Source organism: Mchenga conophoros, linkage group LG16 (assembly GCF_057382185.1).
Source record: "Mchenga conophoros isolate Kocher_MC1m ecotype Shallow Benthic linkage group LG16, M_conophoros_male_GT1.1, whole genome shotgun sequence".
NCBI lineage: Eukaryota > Metazoa > Chordata > Actinopteri > Cichliformes > Cichlidae > Mchenga > Mchenga conophoros.
In genome coordinates, this window is record NC_140541.1 from 18,010,833 (window position 1) to 18,027,252 (window position 16,420).

General features: G+C 44.0%; 1 protein-coding gene across 10 annotated transcripts in view; it reads right to left on the reverse strand.

Moving 5' to 3' along the window:
- Nucleotides 1-16,420, reverse strand: part of mcf2lb (mcf.2 cell line derived transforming sequence-like b) — a 49,189-nt gene extending 32,769 nt beyond the window's left edge. For 6 of the 10 annotated variants that reach the window (XM_085248903.1, XM_085248902.1, XM_085248901.1 and 3 more), the window contains exon 1: nucleotides 1,608-2,103. In XM_085248903.1, coding sequence (XP_085105029.1) covers nucleotides 1,608-2,103 — 496 coding nt within the window. Of the gene's footprint in view, nucleotides 1-1,607; nucleotides 2,104-5,431; nucleotides 5,553-5,983; nucleotides 6,880-15,960 lie in introns of those variants that run through there. The other 4 variants (XM_085248905.1, XM_085248907.1, XM_085248904.1 and 1 more) reach the window with 4 other exon arrangements.

Genomic DNA, 16,420 nt, shown 5'->3' on the forward strand with positions numbered 1-16,420 from the left:
TGGTCAAACTTTAGTGGGTCACAGTGACACACCTGGACTGCCTGCCACTACTGACACAGATTAAGCAGGAGTAGACGAGAGGAAAGAAATCCTGGATTGACAGGCCCACGTGACTGACACACACACGCACATGCAACAAAACAAACTGCCTATTTTCTTGTTAATTTATATGGTTAAGAAATTGCTTCATTCACCAGAGCTGTTTACTTGACCCACTCCCTCAATGTGATCTTATAGTAATGTACTCAAAAAATATAACATTTAAATAATTAACAGTTGGGATCAGGAAGGGGCAGGAAGCGGAGCAGTGGGGGTCTGGGTGGGCAACAAGAGGGAATAAGGTGCTTAAGGGGTCATGAAGGAGGAGTAGCAGAGATAAAGCAAATGGTTGGAGGAATGCAAGGGGTGATATTTACCCCTGGAAAAAGAACAAAACAAAAAAACCCCTATCTTATCTCATTGTGACTTACAGTGAAGGGACTTGATGGTTTTTTGGAACATTTTGCTGTTATAGTTTTGCTGATATAGGCTCACTTGTCCCCACTGGAGAAATGTTTGCTGCAATTCACTGCAAACTGAGACTTCATGTTAGAATGAAGCATTTCCATCCTACTGGGTTTGGGTTCCTATACAGCATTCCCATTAATAAGATACAAGAGGTCACTAAGTTTATTAGTATAAAAAAGCAAATAAATTGCTCTTTGAGTATATCGGATTTTGTTCATAAGCAAGGAAAGAGTGGAACAGGAGACTGACAGATGGATTGGTGCAGCGTCTGCAGTGATGCAGAAGCTGCACCGGTCTGATGTGGAGAAGAGAGACCTGAATGTGAAAGCTACGCTGTCAATCTACTGGTCGATCTATGTTCCTACCCTCGCCCTTGGCTATGTAGGTAGTGAACAAAAGAAAATGATAGTAGCAACAGAGCTTCAGCTGAAGGTCTTAGAAAAAGGATGAAAAGCTGTTGTTCCTCCACTTCAAAAGCAGCCAGGTGATGTGATTTGGGCTCCCGTTTACTCCAAAGTGACTTTTTTTGTGGGCATATGCAAACTGGTTAGTTTGAAGTGGTGTCTGGACATAAATGGCAGAAAGCTGGATGCATAGAAAATTGAATAGTAGTATGGTTCAATCCCTTCAGAAGATTTACAGAATCTTCAAATATCTCTGTCAGCTTGCACTGTTGCTGCTTGTGGTGGCTCAGCACCTAATCGCGATTTCTTTGGTCAAATGATTTACTGGGTTTACATTGTGATGTCAGTCATTTCTGGCCCTTGTCCAAATTCAGTGCTGTCATGCTCTCTGAACCTCTGGTATTTTTTTTTTTAGAGAGAACTAAATATTAGCCTTTCTTTTCTTATCAAAGGTGACACTCCAGAAGAAAAAGAAGGGAGAGGAACTACTTTCTCAGACCATGGATGAACTGAGGCCTGCACAAACACACAGTATAAGAAAAATAAGAATTATTTGAAAGTTCAAGAATGAAAATATCATGTCTTAATGATTACAAGATACCCCCTTGAAGATATGAGAGCCATTACTTAAACTGCTGTTAATGTAATACAACAATAAAAAAGAAAGAGGATGAAGAATGAATAGGTATAACTTACCACATAACCAGTTGCAACGGCAAGAAAATCTGTAGTAACTTTCCACCTCCTCAATAGTGAGCCGGACATGAACCCCAATTTCCTCCCTTGGCCCCAAAAATGCATCCAATACTTCCTCTACCATTTCCTCTTTGCTCCTCTGATCTTCCATATCTATGTTTGCATTTTCATCAGTCTCTCCAATCTCCTTTGATGTGTAATACGCCTCAATCTCAGCTGCCCTTCCCTCTTTCATGTCTTCAACCACAACCAGAGAATCTGTGTGTCCTTTAATTACACACCAGTCCACTTCCTCACTGTCAGAGCACTCCTGTGAGCCTGGACTCACCTGTCCAGCTAGAGTCACCTCTGAGTCCATTTCCAAGCAAAACCCAGGATCTAGCTCAACCTCGATGTCTGCATCCATCAAGGAGCCCAAATCTGCTATCTCCTCTCTTCCCATCTTCCTGTCCCAGTCTATGTCTCCTTCACTTCTTTTCTCCAGCATTTCTTCCATGTAACTTCACAAACAATATCAAAACAACAATTTCCCTCTCATCCTGACTCTACCTTTTGCCAGACACTACATTTAACCTCTTGGTCAGGCTGCAGGTGCTCTACAGCCCACAGACGCAGTAACTGAGAGGACTTCCTATTGCAACCTCAGGTTACCTTCCCTGTATACAAAAGCTACAGTGTACTGCTAGACCCCACCCTCTCTCCTGGTCCAACTACCTTTATACCTCCCCCAAGAGGACAGTTATCTAACTAGCTAAAAAGCCTCCAACTTTACATAGCTGACAGTCTGACCAATAAAAAGGAAGTAGTCATGCCTCTTCATGACTAATCAAGAATAGGGAAATAGGTTCTACATTAAGCTGCTGTGCGTCACTTTGGTTATTAAAGGTACTGCAGCTTCCACTGCTCATTTACCTATGGCAACAAAACTCGCGATCCGCGTCTGCCTTATCTCAGGAAATGTGGACTAAAAATACAAAGCCTCCATTCTGACCAACCCATTCAAAGACATCCCCATTTAACCATTCACTGACTCGATCCATTCAAAGCCTCTATTCTTGTTTACTCCGCTCAAAAGACCCCATTCTTACAAACTTACTGAAAGACTTAATTCTAAGGAGACCTCTCAAAGAAAGACGCTGTCTCTTAATACAAAGTGGCAATTTAGATTCCATTACAGTGAGTTGTTCAAAAGATACATTTCAGTTAAAAAAAGGCTAATAGACTTGATTCTTTGTCTCCTAATTCAGCCAATATCTATTAAACGAAGATGCAGTGGTGCTAAATGGCTTGGGGAACATATACCTGTGTAAAGTGTGTGCAGCTTGCCTCTGCATCGGTGTGTTTGTGTGTTTAACGTGGGCATTTGCTTTATGACCAAGGGCATGCAGGTTATCAGTGCCATAAACTTTATAAGTTCAAAGCTAAAGCCACTAGACTGGAAAACTATGCAGCTTAAAGTGAGCAAGATAGTCAAACAAGGCACAGTCCATCAAATCAGCTTACAGAGTCAGTCGAATAAATGAAAACACGCTGCATAAAACTGTTAACACACACACACACACACACACAACCCCCATTTTGGGTAAATCTTTGTTTCCACCACATCACACAGGTGTTCTACTGGGCTGAGATCTGGTGACTGTGGATACCCCTTGAGTAAACTGAACTCACTGTCATGTTCAAGGAAGCAGTTTGAGATGATTTGTGAGATAGTAGGTTAACCTTCTGGGAGCAGCCATCAGAAGATGTGGCCCTTTGCATGTCCTTCCTTGCTCTCTCTCCCCTCCTTTCTGCTCGAAAAAGGCTCAACTTTTTGTGAGCCCATGCAGACTGTAACCTCGGCTTCCTGTTCTTAGCTGAGAGGAATAGCCCCTAGCGTGGTCTTCTGTTGTAGTCCATCTGCATTAAGGTTTGACATGTTCAGAGATGCTCTTCTGAGATCAACACAGCATTTTCACACAGAGAACTGCTGCTCTCTGCATATTTCCTTTCTTTTGGATCATTCCCTAGAGATGATTTTATGGAAGAATCCCAGTAAATCAGTAGTTTCTGAAACACTTGGACCAGCCTTTTTGGCTACTTTCTTCCTTATTTTTTGCACAAGGCAAATTTCTTTAAACGTTTCACATCTGTATATTTAGAACAGGGCAATTTAATGCCTGTGTGATGGATGCATGCAACCACACAACTGAGATACTTAGGTAATATTCATTTGGTCTTTTGTCTTATGTTTACGTTATGCTCTAAAGTTTCTGTGATCATAAGTTAACTAATTTGATATTTTGAGTTTACCTGTAATGCATGACAGCACTAAGCTATAGCCTAAATGTTGGCATAGACTTTGCTTTGCATTGTTTGTTATTTTATATAGGTATGTTATATTGATTATATTTCTACTCTTTCTGAGTTACCTGACCTCCGCTCCAGTCCTTCCTGGTTTGGCTGAAAGAGGAGGCTGAGGGTGGAGCTGGTTTAAATGCAGAAGCCAATAAAGTGGACTGGACCATCTATTGTGATCATGCAGGGGGAATGGGGTTCTTCTTGAATGATGGTTATCTGTTATCTCTTTAGTTTTCACCTTTGGTGTATATAATGGTTTATTCATTTGCTATATAACTGGAGCTGTTTCTCATTTGGGCAGGTCAGTTTGTTGAGTTATGTTTTTGTTAAGTGATTTTTGAGTAGCAGTCTGTTAAGTTAACCTCTTTTATGGGCCCACTTGGTTCTTAAAAACTTTATTTTTTGTTATTTTGAATTTTTGTAATCATCTTGTCCTTTTTGGGGGTATAATAAACCCATTTTTTGAAGATTATATTTGTGCCTGTGTGTTCCTGGCTGCTTGGATCATGACAGCCTGGAATAATGATTTACTCTGGTTTTCTGCTCCATTGTTAATATTCTGTAAAGTTTTACCAATAATAATGTATATGGACTCATTTCTCTTATATTATTATGTGCACATATCCTAGATTATATTTTTATATTTTATACCTTTTAGATTAATTTATTATTGAGATTGTGCAATGTGATGGCGAGTAAATGCATTGAAATTTCATTCTGATGTAAACTAACTGGTGTATGTATTCTAATGCTCAGTTTGAATTTTAGCAGGTCATCTTGACCAAGTCTACATGTCTAAATGCTGCCAACTCTGCACATGTAGGCACATAGATTAAATATTTGCATCAATGAGCAGTTCTTATAAAGTGGCCGATTAGCATACTTCTTTATACAGTTTCACTGTCTACAAATGTTATTATAAAGGCTGCGACAACTGTGCAAAAATCACTTTGATCAACAAGAAGAGCGAAGAACTGGAAGACTATGAGTTACTTGCAAATGCAAGAAATCACACAAAACTACTACACCAAAATATTTGCTAATCTATTCTCCTGAGAATTTTCCATGGTGTCAGAGTTAATAGTCTCAGTCTACAAAACATAACATCTAAAAAACAGAAATCCCTCTCTCAAATTCTCCTCATGGCTAATGACTTAAACAGAGCTGGGAGGACAGGAAATGAAAACCTTCCTCCGAAATCTCATAGCTTCAGGTACAGACAAAAATGCACATACTGTGTGTTCAGATCATGCACATTGTGCATAAAGTATATGCACAAATTGTATATGTAGAAGTAAAACCTACAGCAAGCACTGCATGAATATCTAACAAAATCACAAAGAGAAACATGAGAAACAAGAATATGAAGACTACAAAAGGTTTTAAAATATTTATATAGACAGTCAGCAGGAGAATCGCTGAAAACAGCTGCTTTCTATATGTCCCAGATAAAGAAAAACGCTGAAAAAAGACTCCTGACTCACATGGCTTAAGCGGGACCATTGGCATCCCACTATCCCACTGAGAAACACTCTTCTTGGTTTTCTTCACCATTTCTTTTCTTGCTGTGTGTTAGTAAAAGTGGCAATAATCTGGCTGAGACGACACCAAACTGTTAGCTCAGCAGCTTTAATCAGCATTCCTTTGCACCAGCTCTTCTGCTGCTCTGTGCTGCAGTTTCTGCATCTGCTGAAGAATTTTTCACTGCTTCTATGGAAAAATGTCAGTGCAGCTGCCGAGATGTGCATGTTGGATACTGAAGCAGCTGATTAAGCTGCGCAGTCATGCACTCACACACAAAATGTTATACACATCAAGACACAGAAACAGCCCAGCAGAGGGGGTGGGGGCAAGGGAAGCCCACAGGAAACACTGTATGTGAGTCTCTGGGCGCGATGCCCTACATACTCTAGCCAGAGCTTCAATGAAAAATATATTATGCGCAAATACACACACAGGCACAAAAAGTTGCGAGTATACGTGCACACATGCACACTCACTCTCACACAGAATACACTCTTTTTTCTCAGTCCTACCATCCCAGGCTCTCCAGGAGTTCTTGCGGCTGGCAGGGCTGAAAGGGAAAGCCGAGCCCAGTCCAGAGAATTCCAAGTTCTGCATAAGATGACTGAGGCGGTTCATGATCCGGAACGATGCCTCACCGCCCTCCCGAAGAAACTCATGGAGAGACATTAGAGCTGGCTGCTGGTCTCACCCCTCTAAAACAAACTTTGTCATCCAGAGAGAGAGACCCCTCGCTGCACTTTTTAAAGCTTTGACAGACTCCAAAGCATAATTCCCAAATGCTGACATGGGAAGGATCCTTCTTTTAATGTGCCAGGTTACTCAGGATTACAAAGAGATGCTCTCACACGTGTTCCTGTGCGTAGATGTTTGCAGTGGCTACATATAAGATAAGCCTACTGTCCTCTGCAGAGCCACATTGAGGACTCAAGGCAAGCGCACAGTGCAAAGCTTGCAGAATCACAAACAGCTGAGTCACTGTCTGCATAAACTCTGAAACAAACACTGCTCACACTAGAGGTGAGAACAAGCCCAGGTCCCTTCACACACATTCGCACACAGACCCCTAGTACACACACACATCGTCAGTGGAACTATTGACAACTGAGAGAAGCAATGCTTTCCAAGGAAGGACAAGAGGGGAGGAGGGTGGAAGGCAGCAGAAGCAGAGGGCAGCCGGCAGAGCATAAATCCCCTTCTGCTGTTTAGGCTAATTATACTCCTCTGCTCCTGAACTAATCTACCCTTTCTTTCCCTCTATCTCACAGGATTCCTCCATGCATTAAATTCACAGTGCAAAAAACTACTGCGCTAAAGCCAATCACCTGTAAGACTTAAAAAACAAAAAACCCAGCAAAAAAAACAAGAAAAAACCCCATAAACTTTATGGCAACAGTTAAAAAGTTTCTTGTTACTATGTTGCCTGAAACCGAGGAGGAGCAAACCCAGTGGAGAGGAGGTTGCTTATTGGCAGGCTTGGGTTTATTTGTGGGTTTTGTGTGAGTGTTTGGCTGGCAAGCAAAAAGGCAGCTTGCACTTTATAGGCTTAGAATAGAGATGAGAGGGGAGATGCACTCTCTCACATACCAATGAGGCACCTACAGCGGATGGGACACACAACTTCAGCTTGCTATTCAGTGACATTGTGATGGACCGAGTTGAAAAACAGGAGTCGTCCCAGGAATTATTAAAAAAATATGGTTTTCATTTATTTAACCCCCCAAAATTATATTTACAAAAGTAATAAATGTTGAGCTCATAAAAGAGGTCAAAGAAACAAAACTGAACTCAGGCAACAACTGCAAACAACAAACCAAATGACTGAGGGGGTAACAAACAAACACAATCATAAATCACAACACAATGCAGTACAATCTAGTTTGTTAATAAACTAAACACTAAAGAAGAAAATCAAAACCATTAAACCCTAAACTCAAATATTTAATTTAATACAAATACTTTGTTTTTAAATGAAAGAAAACACACATTCTCCCCTTCAGTAGGAAGTGGCGGTGTGGTCCAATTATCCCTTTTTGCATTTAGTGGTTTCAAACCCTGGCTACTATCTTTTGTCCAGGAACTCCCAGGGATGATGGCAGGTAAGAAATAAAAAGAAAAAGGTTAGTCAAAAATCAAAGTAATGAAGTGATATGAATACATAAGTAAACTAAATGTGCGCGCTCACAAATAGAACAGATGTATCCAAACCAATCAATAAAGTTATTGGAAACTAAAGTGTGTTACTATGTTCAAATGAAGAAATGAAAATACAAGAGTTACTGACTTCAGAGTGTGGACAAGGGTTTGGCCATCACAGACATTCAGCCCTAATCTCCACCTCATCCCTCCATCCCTGTCTTCTTATAAATCATGTCTTATCCCCCATTTATGACATATTCCACCTCCTATACTTAACTTTCTATTACCCTTTTGGTGTTTGGGCACATACTTACATACAGTGCTGTGAAAACTTATTTTCTCTCTCTTCCTGTTTTTTTATTTTTTATTTTTTTATTTCTCACAGTTAACATATTTTAGATTAAATACATTTTAATATCAGACAAAGATAACCCAAGTGTGCTTGAGCTTCAGGGAATGAACTGATGAACTGACAACTTAAATTTCCTCTCCTTCATACAGACCAAAGCAATAACCCAATGTGGTAAAACCTGCAAAGAGCACAAATAAGTAAAGAGTCTACAGTCATGAAAAAAACTCCAAAAGTTGTCAGGGCATTTAACTAAAAACCACAAATGCACACTTATTAATAATGGTGCTTTCTTCTGTGCTCCACACACTTTGACCGGGGATCACCAAAGCCATTAGGATTCATCGTCTGGGGACCTCAAATCGAGCATTGCATTTTCTCAAAGTCAAGCTCAGCTGCAGTCCAAGCTGATCAGCTGATGGCTTAGCTGATACCCTTCTACACAAATGACAAATCCTATATAGGGCCTACTTTTTAAGTCTGACTGCAGTTGCAGCATATCACCATCTTCACCTCAGGTCCACCTTTCATGATTTCTTCTCTATTTAATCAACGTTATACTGATGCTCTATTCTTTGTCAAGGTCTTACTGCTTCTGTCCCTGCCTCTGGGGTTTCATGTACATTAGAGGAAGGTCACAGGACACAGCCACACTGCTAAATATAAACCACTGCAGATTGAAATCTTCTCTACACTACAGTCGTCCAGACTGAAACTTTTGTTCAAAATGGTCTCATTTAGTAAATGTTTCAGTGTATCCCAAAGTGGTGGATATATATATATATATTACACTCAACAAAAATATAAACGCAACACCTTTGTTACTGCTCCCATTCCCCATGGGATGGACGTAGAGACCTAAAATTCATTCCAGATACACAATATAACCATCCCTCCCAAACAGTGGTCACAAATCAGTCCAAGTGTGTGGTAGTGGGCACATCTGCTATATTGAGATAATCCATCCCACCTCACAGGTGTGCCACATCAGGATGCTGATCTGACATCATGAGTAGTGCTCAGGTGTACCTCAGACTGCCCACAACAAAAGGCCACCCTGGAATGTGCAGTTTTGTCTCACAGCAAAATGCCACAGATGCCACAAGCAATGAGGGAGCGTGCAATTGGCATGCTGACAGCAGGAATGTCAACCAGATCTGTCGCCCGTGCATTGAATGTTCATTTCTCAACCATAAGCCGTCTCCACAGGCGTTTCAGAGAATATGGCAGCACATCCAACCGGCCTCACAACCGCAGACCTCGTGTAACCACACCAGCCCAGGACCTCCACATCCAGCAGGTTCACCTCCAAGATCGTCTGAGACCAGCCACCCAGACAGCTGCTGGAACAATTGGTTTGCACAACAAAACAATTTCTGCACAAACTGTCAGAAACCGTCTCAGGGACGCTCAACTGCATGCCCGTCGTCCTCATCGGGGTCTTGACCTGACTCCAGCTCGTCGCCGTAACAGACTTGTGTGGGCAAATGCTCACATTCGATGGCGTCTGGCACGTTGGAGAGGTGTGCGCTTCACGGATGAATCATGGTTCACATTGTTCAGGGCAGATGGCAGCTGAGAATGTCCCAGTTCTTGCATGGCCAGCATACTCACCGGACATGTCACCCATTGAGCATGTTCGGGATGTGCTTGACCGGCGTATACGACAGCGTGTACCAGTTCCCACGAATATCCAACAACTTCGCACAGCCATTGAAGTGGAGTGGACCAACATTCCACAGGCCACAATTGACAATCTGATAGACTCCATGCGACGATGTGTTGCACTGCATGAGGCAAATGGTGGTCACACCAGATACTGACCGGTTCTGGGTCCCCAGACCCCCAATAGCGCAAAAAACTGCACATTCCAGGGTGGCCTTTTGTTGTGGGCAGTCTGAGGTACACCTGTGCACTACTCATGATGTCAGATCAGCATCCTGATGTGGCACACCTGTGAGGTGGGATGGATTATCTCAATATAGCAGATGTGCCCACTACCACACATTTGGACTGATTTGTGACCACTGTTTGGGAGGGATGGTTATATTGTGTATCTGGAATGAATTTTAGGTCTCTACGTCCATCCCATGGGGAATGGGAGCAGTAACAAAGGTGTTGCGTTTATATTTTTGTTGAGTGTATATATATATATATATATATATTTTTTATTTTTTATTTATTTTTTTTTTTTTGGCCTGTCCCGTTTGGCTCTTTTGCCATCAGAATTGTTGTCTAAAGGCAAAGAAAGATGCCCAACGGATTTACTTTACCAAACTGACCATCCCAGCCTTGCCGTAATGGTCCATTTGATTCACCTTTTATTGTTTATTTTATTTTCACTTACTGAATACGGGACAGACTTGACTGGGGGAAAGAAGGGGAGAAAGAAAGAGGGAAAGAGAAACAGCTGAGAAGAGGGACGGGGGAGAAGGGCAAAAGACAAAAACCAACAGAACGGGCAGAGAAAAAAAAATGCACATATCAATCACCTGGATCACCTGCTGAGAAAGAAAAAAGAAAGCAAGCAGAAGAGAACAAGAGTAATAGAATAAACAACATCACAATGATATATGGGAATATGACAGTAAATACTAAATGTTAAACATTATTGTGCAGCACATAAGATCAACAGAACACAGTGTGCTTTGAGGTAGGAGCCAAAAAGGGTGTAGTTTGTGGGTGTGATCACCCGTGTGTACACCTGTGAGCATGGACGCGCTTGTTGTTGTTTTTTTTAAAAGGTTCCTTCATGTAATGATCTGCTAGAGGGTGTGGGGGGGCCACAGCCCCGTCCTCCAGGGCATGAAGCAGGTGTGGAGGAGATCAAAACTCCAGACATCCAGAGGCCCCCAGAACACAAGAGACCAAGGAAGACCAACAGAGGGGCAGCCGCGCCACTGTCCCGGAAAGAGCTGAGGAGAGTCCCAGATGAGGGCTCACTCAGCAGCCGCGGAGCAGAAGCCAGGGGGAGTTGCAGTGACGCGCCCGTGAGCTCCGCCGGCAGCCAGCTGTGCCTGAGTGACCGAGCCCCAGGCCGAGAGGCCGGGGGCACCCCACCTCCGAAGTGGCCCGAGTGAGCCCCAGGCTCCAGGCCCCGATAAGCGGCCGCCAAGGAGTGAGCCGGTGTGTACCTGGACGCCCACCCCCGGACACAAAGAACCACCAACGCACCGATGTCTGAGGGAGTCCGCCACTGGCAGGGGAAGTGGTGGTAGGGGGAGATAGGCCTCCAAACCTTGGAGGTCCTGAGATGTCCCCAGAGAGGTGGCGCCTGACACCCAACCTGACATATAGACACAGACATACAGGCACACACAGATACAAACATCCATTCCCACCCTCATGCTCTCATATGCACTTACTCCACACTCAACCAACGTGGAGACAGACATAAAGAGACGCTGTACACACGATCACACTCCCCAAGCGTACTCTACAAACCGGGTCTAGGTGCCCCCGCCTCTGGAGGGGGGAACTGCACCCAGACCCAGGTGGTGTTTCCCTTTTCCCTGCGGTGGGGGGAGGCAGACCGCCCCGACTCCGCAGCAGCAGGAAGGCTCCACACTCCAGACCGCAGTCGGACGGCCAACTCCTCCTCCTAGCCCCCCTGCTCCAGCAGGTCGCAGAGAATGGGGGTGAGAGAAGACTCCAAACCTCCCTCCAGCCGCTCATTGTAGTGTTGATGCATGTGTGTTTTAAGGTGCATTTAAAACCCAGGAGGGCATGGAGCTACCTGCCAGAGAGCAGCAGGTAAGCGCATGGTCCCTCCTGCTAGCCCTCAATGTCTACATGTATTTAAAATTGAGAGGTGGGCAACGATGCCAGGGGTGGGGTGTACACCCTGATGGTACTTTGGACTCCGTGCATCGTGCACACCCCCAAGATCCTATATGTATGTGTAATGAGAGTGTGAGTAATGTGAATGTCTAAGTTGTGGGATAAAATTGAGGCAGAGGCAGCCAGAAGGGGACAGGGGGGGGGGGGGGGGGTAGCCTCCTCTGCACCCTGGTGACATACCCCTACTCCAAGGCCCTGCATGTGTGGGTGGTTGTGGTGGAGCGGGAAGGGGGAGGCAGCTGGAGATGGGGAGGGAAGGAAGCTCCCCCGCTGACCCCAGTAGGCACCCCCACACTCCGCGACCCGCCAGGGAAAGGGGGCCCAGGCCCATCCAGACCGGGGCCCAGTGCAGCAGCGCCGCCCGGCCCCACAGAGCCCGGGACAGTCCACCCAACCCCACCACAGAGAAAACTGCACCCACCCCACCATCCACTCATCTTCCAGACTACATAAGACAATAAACACCCAGGCTGAGATCTTCCTCCACCTCTCCTGTATCTCCCCCTCCTGCGGAGGCAGCTCCTGAGGAGAGGAAAGCTCCTGCAAGATGTGACAATCTCCCCCACCAGTTGAAGAGCCCCCCAGGTGGCTCGATGCACCGGCGGCACCCTGCGCCAGGGCTGGGCCCCCATGCACCCACCTGCCCACAACCCCGGCAACACACCAACCAGGACCCAAGCCCCCGAGGCCCGGTCCGGGTCCCAGCCCAGAGACAGAGCACCCCCAGAACCTCACGCCCATCCCGGACCCACCCAGGGGCAGCCAGGCTACCAGGTCAGTAACCCACGTCTGTCAGCACAGACCCTCCCCTAGCCCCGCTGCACGCAGCCGCGAGGAAACAGTCACCTGAGAGCCAACAGAGCCCCTAACCGGACATGACCGCTACCCCGGGTTGAGCCCCCCAAGGAAGATGCCTCCGGGGAACCCCCCGACGCCCTAAGCCTGTCCCTACCCCCACACCAATCACAACAGTGAAGGCGGGACCAAACTATGACCCCCCACCCCCACTAGGTGATGGAGCTGATCAAAGGAGCCCAGAGCAATTGATCTGATGTGGTGGCAGAGGCTGTATCAAGACTAATGTAATAAAAGTGGTGGATATATATAGTGATACATTAGATTTTGTTTTACATGAAACAGTAATTGTAACTAGCAAAAGACAAATTTAGAATGCTTTTACTACCACTCTTGCTATCCCTAGGTACTATATCTCTCTGAGCATGGCTGGCTAGCTGGAAGCTGATAGTTGCCTGCTGGATCCATCTGGTTATACACCTGCTCTGCCTTTAAGGATGAACAGCATAGCCCACTTAGGGCAGAATGAACCATTGACCTTTAGCTTAAAAAGGAACCTGACACAATATAGTATTTGATTTATACACCTCCTTGTTGAGTTAATGTTCCATCAATGAAACAGTGAAAAATCTGCTCAGTTACAAATGACCATTATCAAAATGTAACCATACTCATGGGATAGATGGACTGCTTTCAAGCAAAGGTTCATGAGAGTCAGCTCCTTCCAAGCCATAAACTCCCCCACGCAATATATAATAAGCCTCTTCCACTTGGCTTGCATGCGTGTGCTGCACGATAAATAAAAAATAAAGAAACAGCCCCCCTAAGCTTCACCAGCTGCAGAAGAACACATTCCTGCTGGAAAAGCCGACACCTGTGACTCAGTGAACTAGATGTGTCCTTTTAAATCAGCTGGAAGTAGGTCAAATGCCCAGTTAGAAAGTCAGAAAGAGGTTTCCAGTGATTATGGCTCTAAGTATTATATTCGTAGTTAACCTACTGTTTTCCTTTCAGTTAACTGACTAATGGTTCTGCCAATTAAATTACTGAGCATGGTGCTGTGGATTGGTTCATCAGTGTTATTGTACTAGAAAACCTCCACAATTGTTAAAAGGACTGCCATGAAATTTCATGGTTTACACATGAAGCTAGTGATCCCATGACTTCCTGTACGAAAACAACAGGTGTCTTTAATTGTGATTTTGTGAGTGAACATCTAAGTATTTAATAAACTGCCATAAAGGCTCACACACCTACACAAAGACCCACGCACACGTCCCTTAGAATGATTACCGTGGTGATCCTTTAACCTGTATTCTAGCACCATCATCAGGTCAAAGTTTTGATGTGTCTAATATTTTGGTTTATTACCTGTATAAGTGTAATTCGCAACAATCTGATCAAAATCCGTTAGCTTTATTTAATTGCATTTAGGAAAAGCTACCATTTACCCAATATTTTATTTTCTCTCTCCCTTGAATAAGCTGTAAAAAACGACTCTTGTCCACCCACAGCTTACTACATTGACGAATGAACTGGATCACCCATCATCTTTACCAAAAAAGGAAAATGCACTCAGCTACAGGTTATGATCCAAATAGATGTTTTTGGTTTATATCACGTTGTGTTGCACTCATGCTAATGGCGCTGCAAAGACAGCCAGCAGCCAGAAGTTGAAACAGACAGGAGTGCAGTATTCCCCAAGGGACAAAAAAAAAAAGCAATTAATACTTCAGCTTTCTACAGTGTACAATGCAACATCCATCAGAGAATGGATCAGAGAAAAACAAGAAGAAAAAAACAGTTCTTCAAGTTAGATGATGCTAAATCCTATGCATCCTTAGCTGACTCAATTCCCCGAATCTCCCTTTTCCTCACTCTCCCTTCCTCTCTGCTGTCTTCTGTGATCAGCGTTACTCTCCTCTCTGAGCCGATTGCTGCTCTCATTCTCCTGCCACAGCGAATTCCTGTCACACTTCTTTATAAACAGCTACCAGGGACTGGATTAATGTACAGTTTTAGGATAGTATTGCAAACTTAAAAAACCCCAGGAACAATATGACCTTATTTTCATTTTGATTTTTAGCTAAGTAGAGTGATGCAATTCTTGATTTGCCTTTAGAGTCTTTGCATTTTCATTCCTCTAGCCTGGGCATAGCCAAGTCCCCCCTCCTTAGTCAAGTCCACCCACTCACTACTGCCATGCTTTCATCATCTTAAAAATGAAACCATGCAAAGGGGAAACCAGTAAATGCACTTAGTAAAACATTATTTCCTCTCACTTTAGCTTGACATGTACAGGTGCAAAATGAAATGAGGGTCTGAAAGCTATAACTCTTTAGGGTAGGCTTTTCTAAGTAAGGTTTTACAAACATTAAATAAAATATTAACACACCCAAGTGTTTGGCAGGTTGTCTGTGCAGGCTGTGCAGGCTGTGCATGTGTGCATTCATGCTTATTAGAGTGGTTGTGTGCTGGCAGTGAGTGGATTAGGGGAGATCTCTATAAATGGATCAAAAGGGACCAGAAGCAAAGATCACAAATCACATCAGTGGCATTAATTTAGCACAGGAGAAACGTCTGTCCTTGATTTGGTGGCGATAAATCAAGAAGCTGCAAAAGCAGGAGAACGTCATATATAGAGTAGAAAAAAAGCCGTCTAACCACAAAAACACCATGAGGGGAGCTCAGGAAGGCAGACCTAACAGCAAAATCAGTAAAAGAAACCGTGCGAATATTCGGAAATGAAAAGGTTATGTTAAATAATCATTCTACGGTTACAGAGGAAGGTCATTGTGTCTCATTTTTTAAAAACACTTTTGCTAATCAGACATATTCCACACACTATAGTTTTCTAGGGTGGAGTACTACAATTGGGGTTAGTGAGGTAGTGTATCACAACACAAACCACCCTGTGTACAGCCTGCGTTTCTGTAAAAAAATGAGACAGCTTTTCATGCAATAGTATTTCTGTTTATCCGCATTGTAAATACTTTAATATCTCTTTAATGTCAGCATGAACCAGATTTTATTTCAGAGGATAAAATCGTATTCCGACTAAGCACCTGCATGTCTTGAGGCAGAATGATCATGAACAGCAGCACATTCAAGCTTGTGTGGTTTCCTGTACAACACGCTTCGACATTGTGATCCTGCATTGGCTTTGTAAACTGCTTTTGTTTTGATGTCCATTTGGACTTGATTCCATCAAGGCAAAGGAATAATATGTCTCTTACTGTGCCTGCATTTTAGTAATAGTATTTTCACCTATGTCTATGTTTAAGATCAACATGCAACATCCTCAGCAAGCAAAAAATACAATGACCAGAGACAAGAGCTGCTTCCGATTGTGTCGTTGCCACCCACCTATGCTTTGGGTGACGGTCCTCAGTCTCACTAGCAGCTCACCGAGGGCCATCTCCTCTGTCTTCATCCACAGGATCATCCTCCAGAGGGACAGTGGAAGACCAGCTGTCCAGCTAAGAGACGCTTTTGTAGGAAGAAGAGACAGCTTGCCTGCTTTTTGCTGAGCGGTGCTATGGAAGAGTGGATGGTGGTGAGGGAGACTGTTGAGTTGAGCAGAAGGGAAGAGGGAGATGCGACAGGGTAAACGAACCTAGGATGTGAGTTAAAAATCTAGAGGAAAGAGAGGTAAAAGGGGGTGTGCGCTTGTGAAAAATGAATGCTCTCCAGGATGGAGTGGATGCTGCTGAGACAGATGAGGAAATGATGCTGATGCTGAAGCTGTTATGGCTGTGACAGCCTCAGCCACAGTGACGAGTCTCCTGCAGGAAAATGCAGCGCAAAGGATGGTGAAGGAGGGAGA